The 17,509-nt window shown below is 40.8% G+C and overlaps 2 protein-coding genes and 1 non-coding gene across 4 annotated transcripts; all 3 read left to right on the top strand.

The window, feature by feature from the left end:
* The first annotated feature begins 2,147 nt into the window (after positions 1–2,147).
* Positions 2,148–5,540, top strand: LOC103974782 (CASP-like protein 4A2). Of its 2 annotated transcripts, none has more exons than XM_065088143.1 (3): positions 2,148–2,605; positions 2,702–2,837; positions 5,187–5,389. In XM_065088143.1, exons 1-3 carry the CDS (start codon positions 2,199–2,201, stop codon positions 5,241–5,243), a joined length of 600 nt encoding a protein of 199 aa, XP_064944215.1. In that variant the 5' UTR covers positions 2,148–2,198; the 3' UTR covers positions 5,244–5,389. The 2 variants fall into 2 exon arrangements, with proteins under 2 accessions (XP_064944215.1, XP_064944214.1); XM_065088142.1 differs by having other exon boundaries at positions 2,157–2,605; positions 5,132–5,540.
* Positions 5,541–5,812: 272 nt separating this feature from the next.
* On the top strand, positions 5,813–5,892 carry TRNAL-UAG (transfer RNA leucine (anticodon UAG)). The gene has a single exon. It is a non-coding gene; the product is annotated as a tRNA-Leu (tRNA).
* Positions 5,893–6,917: 1,025 nt separating this feature from the next.
* Positions 6,918–15,662, top strand: LOC103969192 (pheophytinase, chloroplastic). Its single transcript, XM_065088141.1, has 7 exons — positions 6,918–7,125; positions 7,203–7,295; positions 7,970–8,108; positions 8,697–8,867; positions 14,147–14,390; positions 15,120–15,211; positions 15,289–15,662. Exons 1-7 carry the CDS (start codon positions 7,041–7,043, stop codon positions 15,533–15,535), a joined length of 1,071 nt encoding a protein of 356 aa, XP_064944213.1. The 5' UTR covers positions 6,918–7,040; the 3' UTR covers positions 15,536–15,662.
* Positions 15,663–17,509: the final 1,847 nt, after the last annotated feature.

Here is a 17,509-nt window from a genome sequence, read left to right as displayed (position 1 = left end):
TCTATGTGGTCAAGCATAACTTATTCCATGTAGTTAAGTATGACCTAGCACATGTGGTTAGCATAATCCAGCACATGTGATTAGGTATAATTAAACCCATATGGATAAGCATAACTCAACTCATCTAATAAAGTATAACTCAGTGATCAATCATGATGTAACATATATGGTTATGTATAATTAGAAATCATCTAGGCCATATGACTAGGTATGATGTAGCCCATATTGTTAAGTATGATCCAACCCATATGATAAAAATAATTCAGGTCATGTGGTTAGGTGTGTCAGCTCATATTGTCAAGTATAATCTTACCCATGTGGTTAAGCATAACTCATCTCATACGGCCATATATTTGCCCAATGCATATAGTTAGGTATGGTGTAACTCATAGAGGCAAATACAACTCAACCCATATTACCAAACATAACCTAGAGCATGTAGCCAAACATGACTTAGCTTATGTGGTTAAGCATAACTCAACCCATATGTCTAGGCACGATTAAACTTATGTGGTTAAGCATAACTCAACCCATATGTCTAGGCACGATTAAACCTGTGAGCAAAGCATAACCTAGTACAGTAATAAGGCTTAGCTCAACTTATGAGTAAGGCTCAACTTTGCCCATTAAGTTAGGCTTACTCAGTTATGCGACTAGGGCTATACAAATTATCACCCCACTATCTAGCCTGTTATACCTCAACTCAACTAGCTATCATGATTTATATGTGTGAGCACTATGGCTAGTCTAAGGCTTAGGTGAATCGATTCAGTCTAGATAACCACTATATATCATAGTCTAATATTCTCTTCTTTTATTGATTTGGGCTCATTTGAATGAGATATATTTGATAATTCAAATCGATTCAAGATGATTCAATACCAACTTGATTTTATTGAAATCAATTGAATCAAAATTAGACCAATCTATAGTGATCTAAACTAATTTTATTGGGATTTGAGATGGGTTTAATTAGGTCATAATTGAATTGAGTTTGGTTTAACTCAATTGGACTATTCTAATTAGGGTTCTCATTTATTGAGGTGTATTTATATCTTATATCTTTATGATTTTATGATATTAAAAGATTTATCTAAATATTTTTTTTAAATATATTTATTATTTATTATTATTTTTAAAAATTAAATTGATAATATTAATATGATTATTATCATATATCACTTCATTCATTGTTACCAAGTGAGAGATACTACTTCATTTGCTATTGAGAATATATCTCTTTATCTATTATTGGAAGAGCATATCATCGGGTATGATCTATGTCTTTATTATCTATATGTCATTGAGATGTGTTGTATGTAATTGATGCATGATTTTATTTATTATTTAATTTTTTTTATTTTTTATATATAAGTTTCATAATAAATTTATATATTATTATTTAATATTAAATTATTAATATATATCATGAGTATTAAAAAATATTTTTATAATTATTTAAAATTATTATTGACTTATATGATTAGTATTGATATATTTTATCACATATTTATTTTTAAAATAATATATTAATTGTAATAGATCTTAAGCTTGGAAGAGAAAGATTTTTTTTTATCACTTATACCTCACCAAGAAGATTTTTTTTTCTAGTTAAAGAATATTTAGTATCAATTTAAGTTTAAAAATAAAAAAAAATAATTTATTTATTTTTTACAAATCTGAGATGTGATAGTTGTGGTTATAATGTGAGAGGTAACTTTTATAATGCATCTCCATAGATAGAACTCACACACCTTTTGTCGTTACTTACGGGATAGTTTGGTGTTTGACGAGGGATGATTCATGACGTCAAGGCCGGTTCTTGGAAGGGGTGATAAGAAATATATAGACGTCAGGGAAGTAACGTAGTCCGAGCAAATCATGCCTTAGGACCAATTGGCCCGTTACCCGTTTGTACCATGGGCCGACCTACACGGGGCCCACGGTCTGTCGAACCGGGATACCCAAAGTGAACAGATGTCACGACCCACGCCGTATGTTCTCCCACGTACGTAGTTCCCTAATCTTAAATCGATTATTCTATAAAGTTGCATCGGTAATAAACGGTGGCGGTGCGACTAAAAGTCTTTTTCTTTTCTGGTGGTCCCCCTCCGCCACCGCCCCTTTCCTGCAGCCAAAGAAATTATAATGGAGTGGGATTAACCAGAAAGGCATTTGGCCTCAGCCCCAGAAACCCCATGGCGACCGAGTCCAGTCGATCGCCGCTCCGCAAGGCGGATGGCTCCCTCCCTCCGAGTCCTCTCAACAGCATCCCGGACCACTCCACCTCGCCCCCGTCGTCCGCCGTGTTCGGCCGGAACGATCTTTCTGTGGTGATGGCGATGGCGGAGGCGAGCCCCGCCCCGCCTAACTCCGCCCCCAGCAGGTGGCACTCGTGGAGCGGGCAGAGGGAACCGGAGCCAGCTGGGTCGCGAGTCGTGTCGGGGATCCTGCACCGGGACCGCCGCGAGGAAGCGGTGCGGCGGACGGCGGTGGGCGCCCGGCTTGCCGCGGCGGCGCTATGCCTCGTCGCCTTCTCCGTCCTGGCTGCCGATAGAGACAAGGGTTGGGCTCTCGACTCCTACAACCGCTACAAGCAATTCCGGTATGGTTCCGCCCAGGATTTCTCCTTTGATTGCCGGGCTTCTGGTTAAGGCGTAGCAATTTTAGCTTTGATGATCATTTGCCGTGATCGGTCCAGGTATTGCGTCTCCGTGAACGTGATCGGGTTCGTGTACTCAGGATTTCAGGTGTATGCACAGGCCCACTACATGATGACGGAGAAGCACATTATACGTCGTCCCATGGGGGACTACTTGGACTTCGCTATGGATCAGGTATTCGAACTGGGATTATTCTCAATTTAGACAGAAGTTGTTTCGAATATCAAGCTCTTCGTAATGCAGTCGGAAGCATGCCTAGTCGTTCCTGTTTAGTCCCATTTGACTTCTAGGATGGCTTAATGAGCAAATTGTTTTTCATTCTGTTTTAAGATTATGAACTCTTCATGGCACATAAAATGGATCTTGTTAACAATTTCTGGTGATTCTAGGAAGATTAACCATGGAAGCAATAGGTTAACAATTAATTAAAGAAAAGTTCAGAAAAAGTAATCTAGATGATTTTTGTTGAATTATGAAAATGCATACCATGGATTTCCTAGAGATCTAATGTGAATTATTTTAGAAACTAAGGGGATTTTCAATAGGTTTGTTATTGAATCCAAAGATATTTGTTATAAATTACTACTTACGAGATAAAGGAGGAAAGACAATTGATTACTGAATCATTATGGCATTGCAGCAATGTCATAATTAAGTCCATGCTTATGACCAGTCACAGTGAACAAATAGATTATCAGATCCGTTTGAGACTTAAGTTACATGATCTACTCTGCTTATTGATGACACTATTCTAACTAATGAAAGTAAACTATAATCGGAGATAGATACAAATACAATACAAAAATAAAGTAAGATTAAGACCAAATGTATTTTATTTAATTTCAATGACATGATGGAATTGAATGTAAAGTTGATCTGGAAAGTGTACAGATAATTGATATCATGGTTTTCAGTGTTTTAGTAGATGGAAAAATTGCATAAGATATGTTAAAGAAAAACTAGAATAAAATGGATAGGAGCAGCTGGAGTGGTTTATGATTGTATTGTATCTCTAAATTAGGGGGGAAATTTTGTAAGACAATTATAATGCCATATTCTTTATGGATGGGATGTTAAGCAGCCAGATATAGTGCATGGTAAATTTGAGATAGATGTCTGGTAACATTACAATGATTGTACCCATAAAGAAAAGATAGATATCAAGCATATGACAAGGAAAATCAGTTATTGTTGTTTTAAACGTGTTCAAAGATTAATTGTAAATGCAAGGAACTTCTTGGTGTGTTCTCTGAATTATTAGAGCATTTGCACAAGGGCAAGAGTCAATTTGACGCAGACGTGCAGTCATAGTGATTGTGATTTGTCAGTCATTTGAGATCAAGCTCTGTTGTGTATGCTATCTTTTGAGGACACCATTCTAAATAATGAAAAGAGAAACATTGATTTCATGTGCAGTTTAAGTAGAAGATGAATAATCTCTTTGAAAAAACATTGACTTCATTGTTTCTAAGATGTTGAAAAAGGTATTTGTCATCTGGTAAGGTTAGAATTTGAAGATGGGCATTGGGTGGTGCTGAATGTTTGTTAAGCAATCTTTGTATTAGAGAAAAATAGTTTATGTCAGTTCTGATGCTCTTGGTTCTCTAATTAGAATATTAGTCGCCTGAATATGAGAGATGAGAACATTGAGATGGATCTTTGGAAGGGATAGAACTAGATGAGCATATTTAGTATAAAAAATGTTTGGCATAAAGGATAAAGTGTAGATAATAAGATCAGGAATGCACCATTTATGTTCTTGCCCCCCAAAATGGCACCTGGTAGAAAAATTGGTCAATACAAATTACAAATAAAGAAAGGAAGACTAAATTGGGTTTTATTACTTGCATTGATAATACAATCACCTTCAACAAATCTCAGTGATAACTAAAACTTGATAGTTAAGTAACTTATTATTGTATTTTTGAATTGTTTTTTGAAAATGTATACAAGGCAGTGTCTCATCTATAGCTTTCATTTACTAACTTCTAATACAACCTGCTCTTATGATCACAAACCATCGACAATACTTTGGTCAATAATTGAAGGAGAAATGACTAAACAAAGGTATAACAAAACTTTTGCAGCTCTCTAATTTTGTGCTTACTCGTAATCTGACATGGTACAACAGAATAAGAATTTAACCAATTTGAGCACGGAACTTTAAAATAAATAATTACACTAATCTAAGAAAACTTAGTATCTCTGTAATTGATTTGTTTGCTGGTAAACATACTATCATGCTTTTTTTTTTTTTGCTAAGGACTAGCGTGTCAATTTGCATTTGCAAATTTTCTTCTTCCTTTTCTTGTGCTGCAGTTGCATGTTCCTAAAATATAATTATTTTTTAGAGTAGCTCTGTTCTTCCTAGACTTACGACTTCTGTCAAGTTACAACCTGACCAAAATAGTTGTATTTACAAGAGCAGATTGATAATTGCATGAGTTGTTTCTCTTTTCTGATTATAGATATTGGCTTATCTCTTAATTTCATCGTCATCTTCGGCCACTGCTCGCACTGGAGACTGGGTGTCCAACTGGGGAAGAGATCCCTTTCCCGACATGGCTACTGGTTCTGTAGCTGTATCGTTCCTGGCTTTCCTTGCTTTCGCCCTCAGTGCTCTCATCTCTGCATATTATCTCTTCCGCCCAAGCCTGTAACCTTCTCTGGGGAGCACCAAACTGACGCACAAGTTGTAATGCTACGTAGTTGTGCCTTTCTGCTTAGGATTGTGACAGAGTGAGTGCTAAAAATTGTGTGGCTTGTCCAGAATGACTGATCTCTGTGCTTTTCTGGAGCTCATTTATCTACTTTCATGGACAATCTGAAAGTTAGTCTATGTATAATATATGATCGACCAGAGCTCAGTTCCTAAAACTGTATCACATATATATGGGCAGATATCTCTGTTAAATGTGTCTAGAAAAGATGAGCGATGGAGAAATGTCTCATATAGTAATGCCTCTTAAGAAAACATTTTCTCGTATAAAAATGTTTTCGTTTCCTAATTCAAGAAATCTCAGTAGTTTAGAAGAATTCAATTAATTGCACAAATGGAGATTTTGGCTTATTTTGTTTGCCTAAAATTAATAACGGAGATGGTTAGATTTGATATAATAAATATTACAACTGACAAACATACATCATGTGACAGTTTGGCCGAGTGGTCTAAGGCGCCAGATTTAGGCTCTGGTCCGAAAGGGCGTGGGTTCAAATCCCACAGCTGTCAATTATTATTATCATATTTTAATCAAATGAGTTTCGTATTTTACATTATAATTTTTCTAATTTTTTCTCGTAATATTTATAAACTACATATATGCCAGATTTGTTACTATTATCAAACAGCTCTTGCAGTAGTAGCTAATAGATAGGGAACAATTACTATTGTCAATATACTGCAACACCTGTTTTTACAGCTCCCTACGTAATCACAATCAACCAGAAATCCTATGATGCCATAAACGATCCAGTCGACGATGCTTCTTTATTCCACAACAATGTCGAACCCATATCATCAGATGCAAACCAGTGCCGGTTCACGACGCACCTGCAGAACGTTCTCCTGCATGCCGCGTGGTGGCAGCACTGCCTTTGCCTTCCTTTGTTCTAGCAGCTGCCATGGTGGGATCAGCGAAGCCGAGCGGATTCTCTATGTCGTCACCTCTGGCGGACTGAGAACGATGCCTATGCTTAGCTTCTGGCCGAGAGACACGGCGATTGCAGAGTCGTCCGATCACGTACGCGACGACTGCAAGCACGATGATCGCCGCGAGAACGACGAAGACCGGGCCGAAGGATCCTTTGGAACCGTAATGGGAAGGAGCCGGGGAGATTGGCTGTGTAACGTTGGGCATTTTACTCTCTTCTCCGAACGGACCTCCCAGAATCCGCTTATGGAATGTGTTGAGCTGCCCAGATTTATAGGAGCTGAAGCTGCCCGGAGAAAGGAATCAGAATATGGTTTTCTTGGACCAAAGTTTGGTAGGGTAATGAAGGAGTCTCACATGCTTTCCTTGGAAACTTGAACATCCTTGAGCGGTCGCCTGCCGCTTCCATGCAAGTCATTCTCTTTAGCCTAATCTTGGCTGGGGAGCATCTTCTACCTGTGCAGAAGCACCATCACCGTTGATGTATATGATAACAACAACGATCGATCGATCTCTACCGTTCGTTTCACTACATTACAAAACACTTAACTGGAATTTTGGACTCTCGACATCCGGTAAATCTAAATCCGCCCCCCATCGGCTTACATGTAGCCACGCATCAAACACCCGATAGCCAATGCTTCCCTTTACTTGTAGTTCACATTCGTCGCCAATTCGCGATTCTTAGGGATTAGGTTTCCTTCTTTTATGTCAATCTGGTTTGCCGATGTCTGCTACCCTCGCAACCTCGGCGTCATCTGTAAGAGATTTCCCCAAGTTCGGTCTCGTCTCTAGCAGGATTCGTCTTGATGGTTCGGCATCGATTCTCGTTTTCGTTTGGTCTTTATACCTTTCGTTTCAACTAAGTCGTCGATTCTCCTATTGACAGGTAGTAAATGCAGGATGATGAGAAGAAATTTCGTATCCGGAGGAATCGCATTCTCCGTTTGCTGTTCCTTGTTGACTGCTGACCCTGTTCAAGGTCTCTCCCTATTTACCTTATTGGTGACGATGCTGCGTGTCTACTCTCGACTCTTACCTTCTGTAGCTCGTTACACGTTATATTGTTCTCCACCTTTTCTCTCGTGCTGGACGCAAGTAATTGTCGCCGAAGTATCGATTCTCCTTTTGACTGCTGACCTTGTTCAAGGTCTCTCCCTATTTACCTTATTGGTGACGAGACTGCTGCCTTTATTAGCTTTCCTTGAACCCTCTTCGGTAGAGGTGATCAGGAATCTTCTTTTCCAAAAGGGAAAATACTGGATTTTGAGATGTGAGTCAATGATGATGTCAAAAGGCGTTCAAATCATAGTCTTTTGAGAAGATCTTTGTTTTAGGGATTCTCTGCATCGTGTGTAGGATTTTGTAAATAGTGATTGACATGTTTCGATACAACAAGTTACGATCTATTGTTCATTATCATGAACGAATTTACTTCCCTTTTGGTGTTTTCACTGGATATTCTACTCAAAAGATGCTTCTAACTGGGTACTACCAAGGAGCTCTTACTGTGCACTAAAATATTCTGAATGGATCTTTGTAATTTTTACTGATTTTAGATGCCCCTTTTGGTGGTTTATCATATGGAATTCATTCTATCATGGGTGATATCAGATGTGTAGAAATCCTTATTTGATGGATTTCTTCATATTCCAGGAATGGATAGGTTACCTTTCAGATCCAATGGCTATAACTTCTGGACATGGAAGGGACGCAAGATACATTATGTAGAACAAGGAATGGGACGCCCAGTTGTTCTTATACATGGATTTGGTGCTTCTGCATTTCATTGGAGGTTAGCCTTTTCTTCCTCTCTTTCTGATGAGAATTTATGTTTTCTACTGACCGACAACAAGAGCCTGGTTTTACATCACACCCATTGATATCTAGAAATTTCATTGTTTTGTCCAGACATAGATTGATGATCTGAGCTAATATGACATCTGCACTGAAATTTCTCACTGTAAATGTAGAAGCTTGATGGTTGCAATACTATTGTTACTATTTGTCGCAGTTCTGACCAATTGCTGATTGGGCGGAAATATAATATATATGTATTTCACAACATAAAACTTAAAAGCTACACCAGGTTGCCATCTACAAGAATTGTAAAATGGATTATAAATGTATCTTCTTTTTCTTCCCATATCTGATTCGACATATTACATATAAGCCACCTACTTATACTCGGCCAGAAATCCATATTGCATTTTGGTTATCATGACTCAGAGACTAAATGCATGCATTTTAGACTCCATGGACATTAATCCAAATTCAAGTACCCTTTGTCCATTCTGGCAAAACTTTTGATTTATGGTGTACTGCCATATCATGTTAAGTTTTATCGTGTTTGTTGTTGATGCTGATTGTACTGTTTATGCAGATACAACATACCTGAATTGGCAAAGAAGTATAAGGTCTATGCTCTAGATTTGCTAGGCTTTGGATGGAGCGAGAAAGCTATTATCGAGTATGATGCAACAGTTTGGAAGGACCAAGTGTCTGATTTCCTCAGAGAAATAGTAAAAGAACCTGCAATCTTGGTTGGAAACAGGTAATACAATGTTAAAAACTAGTCAAGACTTTTGCTAAATGATGATCTGACCCTAAAAGTGGGTCATCATCTAGGTGCTGTATAATATTACCGATCCTCGTTCAATAACTGTCAACCTTTTTGCTTTCTTTTACATTGGATAATACATCAGTAGAAGTGAGTATGATGCGTAGGGACTACCAAGGTAACTAGTGGTTCCGGAGCTGCAAAACATTTTTGAACTGCAATAGTTTAATCATCTCTTCAGCATTTAATTTTTGTTCATTGTGCCGTGCTGTCACGGACAAACTTCGAAACCGGATGTTTGGTGTACTGCTTATGTATGTCCGTGTCTTTTGGTATGTTCATACCTTGTACAGCATGTGGAGGGGCAACCGAAGGCTTAATAGTCCCATTTTAATTGGGTTGGTGGCCTCTTTAGGCATGTAAATAAAAGTTGTGTCATGTGGACACGTGCGAGGGATTTTCGGTCTATAATGGACCATTTTACCCTTTGTTGTGCAACTGTTCAGAGCTTGTAAAGTCTGTTTGTAATTTGCATTGTCTATGAAGTGTTTTTCGGAGATGTTTGCTTGTGGATCCCGATTGAGGCGTTCTCTCTAACCCGTTCTCTCTTTTGGTGGTCCTAAGGGACAATGAGAGGCTTCGGGGAGGCTGACCTTTGCGGACGGACACGCAAGGGTGCCGCACGACTTAGGCAAAACCAGCTAAGTCCGTGACAGATGGTATCAGAGCGGGACAAGCACTCATAGAAACACTTAGCATGCAAACGTGGGGGACCTAGCGGGGCTGCGTTGAGGGCAGTCAGCACACACGCGACCGTTTGGGAGAAAACGGGCATGGAGATGTAGGGAAAGGAGTCGCTCCGAGGAGCGGGCATCTGAGATTGGCATTCAGAGGAATGGCCAACCCTTCGCGCAAGAGGCACCACGAGAACAGACAAGCTTGGAAGAATGCGGAGCACACAAAGGTTGGGATGGCTGAGTTTGAGCTACGGCTCAACGTTGACAACTATACTTGATGGTGCTCAAGGCAAGCGAGGCGCTTGGCAAAGGATGAGACCAGGCAAGGTGGAATGAGTTGCTCAGCGACCGAAAGAGTTTTACAAAGCTCACAGATGTGAGGGGAATTGCTAACTCGAAGAATTCGGTACTCATGCATGGGCTTGTATGCGGACGACGAACTGTTCGTGGCCATCCCAAGGCGACCGAAACTCGGCGCCAAAGAGCATTGAAATTTTCTCTTCGTCATGTGAAGGATACGTCCGTAAGAGGCTGAAGTGTGCAACGAGTTCAGTATGTTGCTAGGCCATGAGGGGTGCAGCGGGGACTGTATTGATGTGGAGGCGCAATCTAGCAAGTGCGTTTGCAGGAGGCAGAACAATGCACAGTTTGTTCAGCAGATCGGAGTAGTCCAAGGGGATGGTGGTCTCCGAAACGAAGAGAGATGTTGCTCCAACGGGACAGTTATCCAGGAGGGATAAGTCTCGGCTCTCCAGAGGGAGAATCATGTGAGACAGACATCACATGTTGAGGAGGAGTACCTCACAAACAACAACTCCACGAAGCTCAATGGATCGAGCAAGCAGCGAGGAGTTGTCGTATGATCTCGCTCGAGAGAATGCATTGGTGGATGCATTGCGAGATCAAGTGGGGGAGCAACACAACGCAACACAAATGAAGGCACACTTAGAGTCGATATGGAGATCGGACTCAAGGGAGGGCTGACCCGTGGAATGGTGGGCACGAGGACCACCATCGACTCAATGCGAAAACGAGGAGCGGAGCAACTTGGGTGTAACTTGGCGAAGTACCCAAGCCGCATGAAGGGAGCCAGCAGAGAAGTTGGAACATGGAGCAGAAGCACAGTGCTTTCCCTAGACAGAGGTCAAAGACATGAACGCTTGCAAAGGCAAGGGTAGGATCATGTTGTTCCATGGGTCCTTCATTCTGACGGAGTGGACTCATCTTGCATGGTGCCAAAGACGAAGGGAGCTTCTGGGCACATGTACCTTATCTCAGAAAAGCATTTGATGGAGGAACTAAGGTGACTCAATTTGCGGAGGCGAAGTTGGGTTCAGAAGGCCTTAGCACGGGGCAAGAGGATGCAGAGACAGATGCTCTTGAAGAATATGCCACAGTGTTGCCATTCAAGTTGCCATGAAGGAAGCGGTGCGCAGCGGAGATTGTGCTGGTAGGGGCAGAGGCCCAGGATCCAGACAATGGTGCACAAACTACAGTAAAGTCGGTGGACTTCGGGAGCTACTAGGCGACGGACTGTCCTAGAGCGGTGCTTCATCTAGGTGTGACCCAAGAGTGGGTGGATGAAAGTCGATTGCCAAAGGAGCGAACAAAATCGAAGGTGGAAGAGACCCTGCGATGTATTGGCAGAGGCCACACATGGAGGGTTCACAATTCGAGTTCATCCCACAAGGATCAGAATGCAACAGAGATGTCACCAGGAGGCGACGTGGTGCAGCGGATCGTGGTGGAACAGTTCGTGGCAATGCGATACACACGACAGTGTGACCCGTGAGGGACTAGATCATATGGAGGTATGATCGGGAGCTACTGGAAACTCCACTTCGGTGAATAACACGACGGCAAGAAGGGCTATGGATTCAAGGAGTGAAGGCTATGGTACCGCAGAGGCGGGTCTTCCGTGCGTGCATCGAATTTTGCATCGGATGAAAACCTTGGTCATCAGCATATGGGGGCTGTGTTCCACCAAGGGAAGAGTTCGGATGCAAGTACCAGTGTGTCCCATGGGAGGGACTTGATCATGCAGAGGTATTATCGAAGTAGCTAGAGAGTTGGACTGCTCCAGAGCTCATATTCGCTTAAGGGAGCCCGACAAGTCAGAGAACAAGGTCGAGTAAGCGAACGTTGCTACCAAGGAAGCTAAGGAGAACAGAATCGGTGCAAACCCTACAACGTGATGGCAGAAGCCATGCATGGGAGTTGCAGTCTGTCTTTCCATCGACCAAACAGTCTGCTTAGAGAACACAGAGGTGTTGAAGCAGGGGGTCGAAAGGGGCGAGGAAGCGACGACGAGTCCAGAGGGACTTAGCTACCCAAAATCAAGCATCAGTTAGAATGAAGGTGGACTCAGAGGAGTGCCACGGAGACACATCTATTGATTATGAAGAAAAGGGATGCAGATGCGAGGCGACGGATAGTAGGGATATGGGCATGGTAGCGCCATGGTACCGCAGAGGCGGGACTTCCGTGAAAGTCATTGATCCCTTGCTCTCACGGAGGGAGAGCGCTTGGTCGTGAAAGGGGCCGAGGAGGTGGAGCATGCAGAGGCAATCTCCAAGTACCGAGACAAGGCTGAAGGGCAGAGGCCAAGAAACTTCGTAAGACCGGTGTCAACAAGTTTCTCATCAAGATAGCCGTAAGTGAAGGGCTTCGGGTCATGCAAGAGTGCACGACCAAGGAACGAAGCAGGCAGTACGCGGTGCTGTACCTTTGCTACTCAGTGGAGTAGGCGACAGGGTTGATGGAGAAGACGGTACAATACCAGAGGCGACCTCATCTATTTGAGAATTACTCCAAGTTGGGGTGAAAACTTCCTGCATTCCAGAAGTTCAATGGCATTGAGAAGGTGAATCACAGTAACTAACTCAACGCAAGGAGTGCAAACACTTCAAGTGCTTCAGAAGTGTGAGCAAAGAGCAGGCGAAGGTCAGTAACCAGCTCGATGCATGAAGTACAACCTCGAGGAGGCGGGCGAAGTCAAGTAACCTTTGCCTTCTCAACTTTTAAGAGAATGGACGAAACCGAGTACCCCAATTCTCTTATTTATCCAGCAGAGGAGCTCTGCACAAGTTCAAAGACCCTTCGAAGATAATGGAAGACAATAGTTGTCAAATCCTCACCAACGGTGATCAGTGCTACTGAGAGTAGATTGTCCGCTTCATTTCCCAACGAAATGCCAATCGAAAACGGAAGTGATGCGAACCTACTTGGATGTGACAACTAACTGAAAGAAGAGTCAATGAGCAGATTTTGTGGAAGAAGGACCCAAAACTTCAGAAGTTTGCGAGACGATGCTCGTTAAAGCTCCAACAAGCATCCACCCAGTTCAAGCAGCATGAGGAATTTTTGAGAGACTGGCGCAGTAAGGATGGTCTTTTCCTTCATCCTGCGGATCCGCAAGAATCAACAAGGATCAACACAACTCAGCCAACCCCACACCAGAGTCAGAGTCATTGGTGAGTTGAAGCAGCATGGCGGATCAAAGGTTCGACTACTAAAAAACAGCAGCTGGGAGCCAGGAGGCGCATTGCAGTTGGAGCAGAAGATTGAAGACTCAGCAAAGGCGAGGAGTTGCAGTGTTCACAAAGGCTTCGACGAGGACGTCGAAGGAATAAGTGGGGGAGAATGTCACGGACAAACTTCGAAACCGGATGTTTGGTGTACTGCTTATGTATGTCCGTGTCTTTTGGTATGTTCATACCTTGTACAGCATGTAGAGGGGCAGCCGAAGGCTTAATAGTCTCATTTTAATTGGGTTGGTGGCCTCTTTAGGCATGTAAATAAAAGTTGTGTCATGTGGACACGTACGAGGGATTTTCGGTCTGTAATGGACCATTTTACCCTTTGTTGTGCAACTGTTCAGAGCTTGTAAAGTCTGTTTGTAATTTGCATTGTCTATGAAGTGTTTTTCGGAGATGTTTGCTTGTGGATCCCGATTGAGGCGTTCTCTCTAACCCGTTCTCTCTTTTGGTGGTCCTAAGGGACAATGGGAGGCTTCGGGGAGGCTGACCTTTGCGGACGGACACGCAAGGGTGCCGCACGACTTAGGCAAAACCAGCTAAGTCCGTGACAGTGCACTTGAGTTGTCTAAAATAGTTTACTTTTGCTGTTAATGCCATGGATGACCCTTTCTAGCTATCTCTTTTATCAATGCTTCTTTTACTGTAAATTTCAATTAATAGCTTTTTTGAGTACTACTCATTTGTTGATCTTCATACACGTATCCATGAGGAGCAATATCTTGAATTTAATCCCTATAACACATGTCTATTGTGAGGCCACTGTTTTGTAGGTTGGACTGATAATTATTAGTCTATAATTGGTTGGGACATTACGGCTTGTTGTGATAGTCTATTGTTGGCTGTAGTACTACATTGTTGGCTATGGTGTATTGATGATCTTTTCAATTGTTTCCTGTTCTTCCTGTCTATGACTTGCTTTTCTAGCCTCATGCTAAATTTGGTTTTTTACATCTTCATAAGTAAGAACTTACTGTTGATGGAAGATATTGCACTTCAGTCTTGGAGGGTTTGCAGCCTTGATGACAGCAGCTGAATCAGCTCAGCATGTTCGTGGAGTTGTTTTACTAAATTCAGCTGGACAATTTGAAAATCCAAGTGAACAGCCCAAGAACAATGAAGAAGAGACGGTGTTACAGAAGTTTGTGTTCAACACACTGAAGGAATTCATCCAAAGAATAATCTTGGGGTTCCTATTCTGGCAAGCAAAGCAACCTGCTCGTGTTGAAAAAGTCCTGAAAAGTGTACAGTATTTCTCGTTAACTTCCTGGCTTAAATTTTACTTTCTGGTTCAACTGACATGCAGCAAATGACCTTGTATAAGGTAAATTTGAGAGGGATCCTGCATAGTCACTCTAGTGTCGGCTCAGTTACTTGCGGGTCTGGTTTGACAGGGTGACTGCTTTGACGCCGCCCACTCAATGTGTTCTGATTAGCATGAAGATTCGGAGTGGGTAAGAAGTAGGTTATGGTCACAGCCAGGCTAGTAGCATAGACACAAGGTTGATTCTGTTCCATGTCTAGGAAATTTTATCCTTTCCAGCTGACTACAGTCTCCTATCAAAGAAGTCCTGCATGACTTGCTTTGATCTTGGCAATAAATCTAAATGCCATCCCTTATCGGATTGCAATGCATCAACATAAACCACAATTGGATGGTGTTGTTGAATATATGAAGTAAAAAGAAGGATATCTTCCTTTCTTATACTTCATCACGGGAGGATATATTCCTTTCTAGTCTCAGGACGATGACCCACATCGTTGTTCATGATATCAATCTTTGTTGATTATCCTAAGTGGTCTTCAGAGGACTGGTCCTTTTGGGTAGACGATGAATTAAAAGCTTTTACCGGGTGCAGTATAGTAAAATATGTTATAGTATGTATCGCTTCGATGTTATAAATGCACATTCATAATTTTCTGAGCCTTTAATGTTTGCTAACCATATCGTTCTTTTTCCCCTGTTGACACAGGTGTATATAAATGCCTCCAACGTGGACAATTATCTTGTGGAATCGATAACTAAGCCGGCGGAGGATCCAAATGCTGGAGAAGTTTATTACAGGTGCTTAAATTGAAAGTTACAACTTATTCGCCATTAGTTTTTACCGACATTATAAACCACGTTATGGTGTTTCTCAGATTGATGACGAGATTTATGTCAAACCAAAGCAAGTACACGCTCAACAGCGTCCTTAGCAAACTCTCATGCCCATTGTTGCTGATATGGGGTGACTTAGACCCTTGGGTTGGGCCTGCCAAGGCAGCTAGAATCAAAGAGTTCTATCCAAACACCACCGTCGTCAATTTGCAGGCAGGGCATTGTCCGCATGATGAAGTCCCTGAGCTCGTGAATGAAGCTCTACTCAATTGGCTATCCTCGTTATAACTTGAAGTCATCACCCAAGCATTGTGAATTAATTGTCGAATACATTCTTTGTTGGGGTAAAAACTCAACAATATAGGTTACATCTAATTTAGTCAATAAAATGAGAAGCAATAGGGATTAGAAGTTATCCGGAATCATGTTTGATGCAGTGATTTGATCCGATCGTGTTGTGTTGTTTTTTATTTTCTTTTACATCTCGTCGAGAAAATTGGTGCGGTGAGCATGGACGTGTAGGCATTCTTGTTTTTCTTTTATTGATGAGCTTTACGTTGTCTTTAACTGTTGGATGCTCCCCTGCCCAAATCCGAGAACCCTCTTCTGCCGAAGTGAATCTGAAGAATTGTGATGTATGGATGTCATCCAATGTTAGATCTTGCTCCGATGGGTGAATTCGAAGGAATGCAATTGGTTTTGGCTGTCAAGAGTTTTGTTTTTTTAGTTAGATCGTCAGATCCATTCAGATATTCTAATGATCTGGATTTAAAGGCTTCTTTAATCTGCAAATAATTTATTCTGCATCTGCCAAAGACCTATTCACTCCATTTCTTCGTGATTTAGTTTATATAAACAATGAACGGTGCATTGATTTTTCCTTTGGCTACATTAAAATTGTAGGTTAGGAAAATGCAGTTTTGTGTTTGCACAGGTTCTATTTACTCTTTTACCTTATGATTTCTTTCTTCTCTAACTTTGATGAGCAGTCAATGGCTTTTATTACTATTGATAATTGTTATTCTTTCCTTTTTCTTATTTTGCCTTCTTTCGACTTGCTTTGTTATTTTTCCAAGAACCATATATCGGTGTGTATTCATTAGCTTAAATACCAGTTTTAATTTAAATTAATAGTAAAGTTGCATTAAAAACTTATAATGTTAATTTCAATATGGAACACAAGTGCACAGCACTTGAGTAATCATTTTATGTATCTGTTAAAATATAATATTAAAAAAATGTATATTTTCTTTTTCTAGTGTTAAATCGTGCCAAAAAAAAAAAAAAACTGATGTTTGACAAGATAGGATAGCAGCGTGTGGGATTTTGGCACAACACGAAAAGAGTAGATATAAAATCTTTGGAGACTTGAAAATTTGTTAATCCAGGATATTTATCCATATGCTTTCATGTTACTTATTTAGATTTTTATTTTTTTAAATTTCATGTTTATCCTGAAATATATACCGATAAAATTCGTTAACTAGCACAGATCTGAGCATTATATTGCCATTATATTAGAAGACTAGGAAAGAACTCAGTGTTTCACCAAAATTTCCGATCTCAACAAATTTTGATCAACGTAAAGAATATTAGCGGTATTTGCATACTTTGAACAACTGAAACTTTAAAATACCATCGAATATTCCTGAACATGTTTTACTATTCATTCGTGTGACATTCAAAAATCTATTTTTTTTTATAAATAATAATAATAATAGTAATAATAAAGATAAAAGGAAAAAGGATAATGCTAAGGAGGCTTTGGAAACAGCATGAGTTCCTCCTCTCACGTTACGTAGTCGAAGGTTTTAAAAAGTGTTTAAGTATATAATATCAATAGAGATACTTGTATGATTTTCTTTACTTAAGTATTAATCAACACCACTAATTGTATCGAGATACTCTATATCTTGTTCCTTGAAAATTATTTTCGGATCACCTTTTAATTTTGGATGTTTCTTAATGATAGCTCAGGGCTTTATGACTTGAAAAATTATCTCCCCCGAGATAGGTTCGTCGATGACATCGATTATCACTCCACTAGTCCCTTAGGTTAGGGAGAAAGTTCTCGATGTCTCTGAACAAATCACTCAAGGTGTCCTCAATCGATAAGTTATTTGATTTGTTTCTTTAAATTATGACAGTCCTCCGTGTCATGTCCATAATCATGGTGGAAGCGATAATATTTGGATTTATCCCTTCTCTCCAATGGTGTCCTCATCAGTTCAGGATGTTAGGAACAAGTCGGCACTAAGAGGG

Source organism: Musa acuminata, chromosome BXJ1-10 (genome assembly GCF_036884655.1).
Source record: "Musa acuminata AAA Group cultivar baxijiao chromosome BXJ1-10, Cavendish_Baxijiao_AAA, whole genome shotgun sequence".
NCBI lineage: Eukaryota > Viridiplantae > Streptophyta > Magnoliopsida > Zingiberales > Musaceae > Musa > Musa acuminata.
This window is presented reverse-complemented; position numbering and strand designations above follow the sequence as displayed.

Excerpts from the sequence above, each read along its gene's own strand:
- LOC103974782 (XM_065088142.1), top strand. The coding sequence starts at position 2,199 with ATGGCGACCGAGTCCAGTCGATCGCCGCTCCGCAAGGCGGATGGCTCC. Across the intron at positions 2,606-2,701 it reads AACCGCTACAAGCAATTCCG|GTATTGCGTCTCCGTGAACG; the intron begins GTATGGTTCCGC and ends TGATCGGTCCAG. Across the intron at positions 2,838-5,131 it reads TGGACTTCGCTATGGATCAG|ATATTGGCTTATCTCTTAAT; the intron begins GTATTCGAACTG and ends TTCTGATTATAG.
- LOC103969192 (XM_065088141.1), top strand. The coding sequence starts at position 7,041 with ATGTCTGCTACCCTCGCAACCTCGGCGTCATCTGTAAGAGATTTCCCC. Across the intron at positions 8,868-14,146 it reads GCAATCTTGGTTGGAAACAG|TCTTGGAGGGTTTGCAGCCT; the intron begins GTAATACAATGT and ends ATTGCACTTCAG. Across the intron at positions 14,391-15,119 it reads TTGAAAAAGTCCTGAAAAGT|GTGTATATAAATGCCTCCAA; the intron begins GTACAGTATTTC and ends CTGTTGACACAG.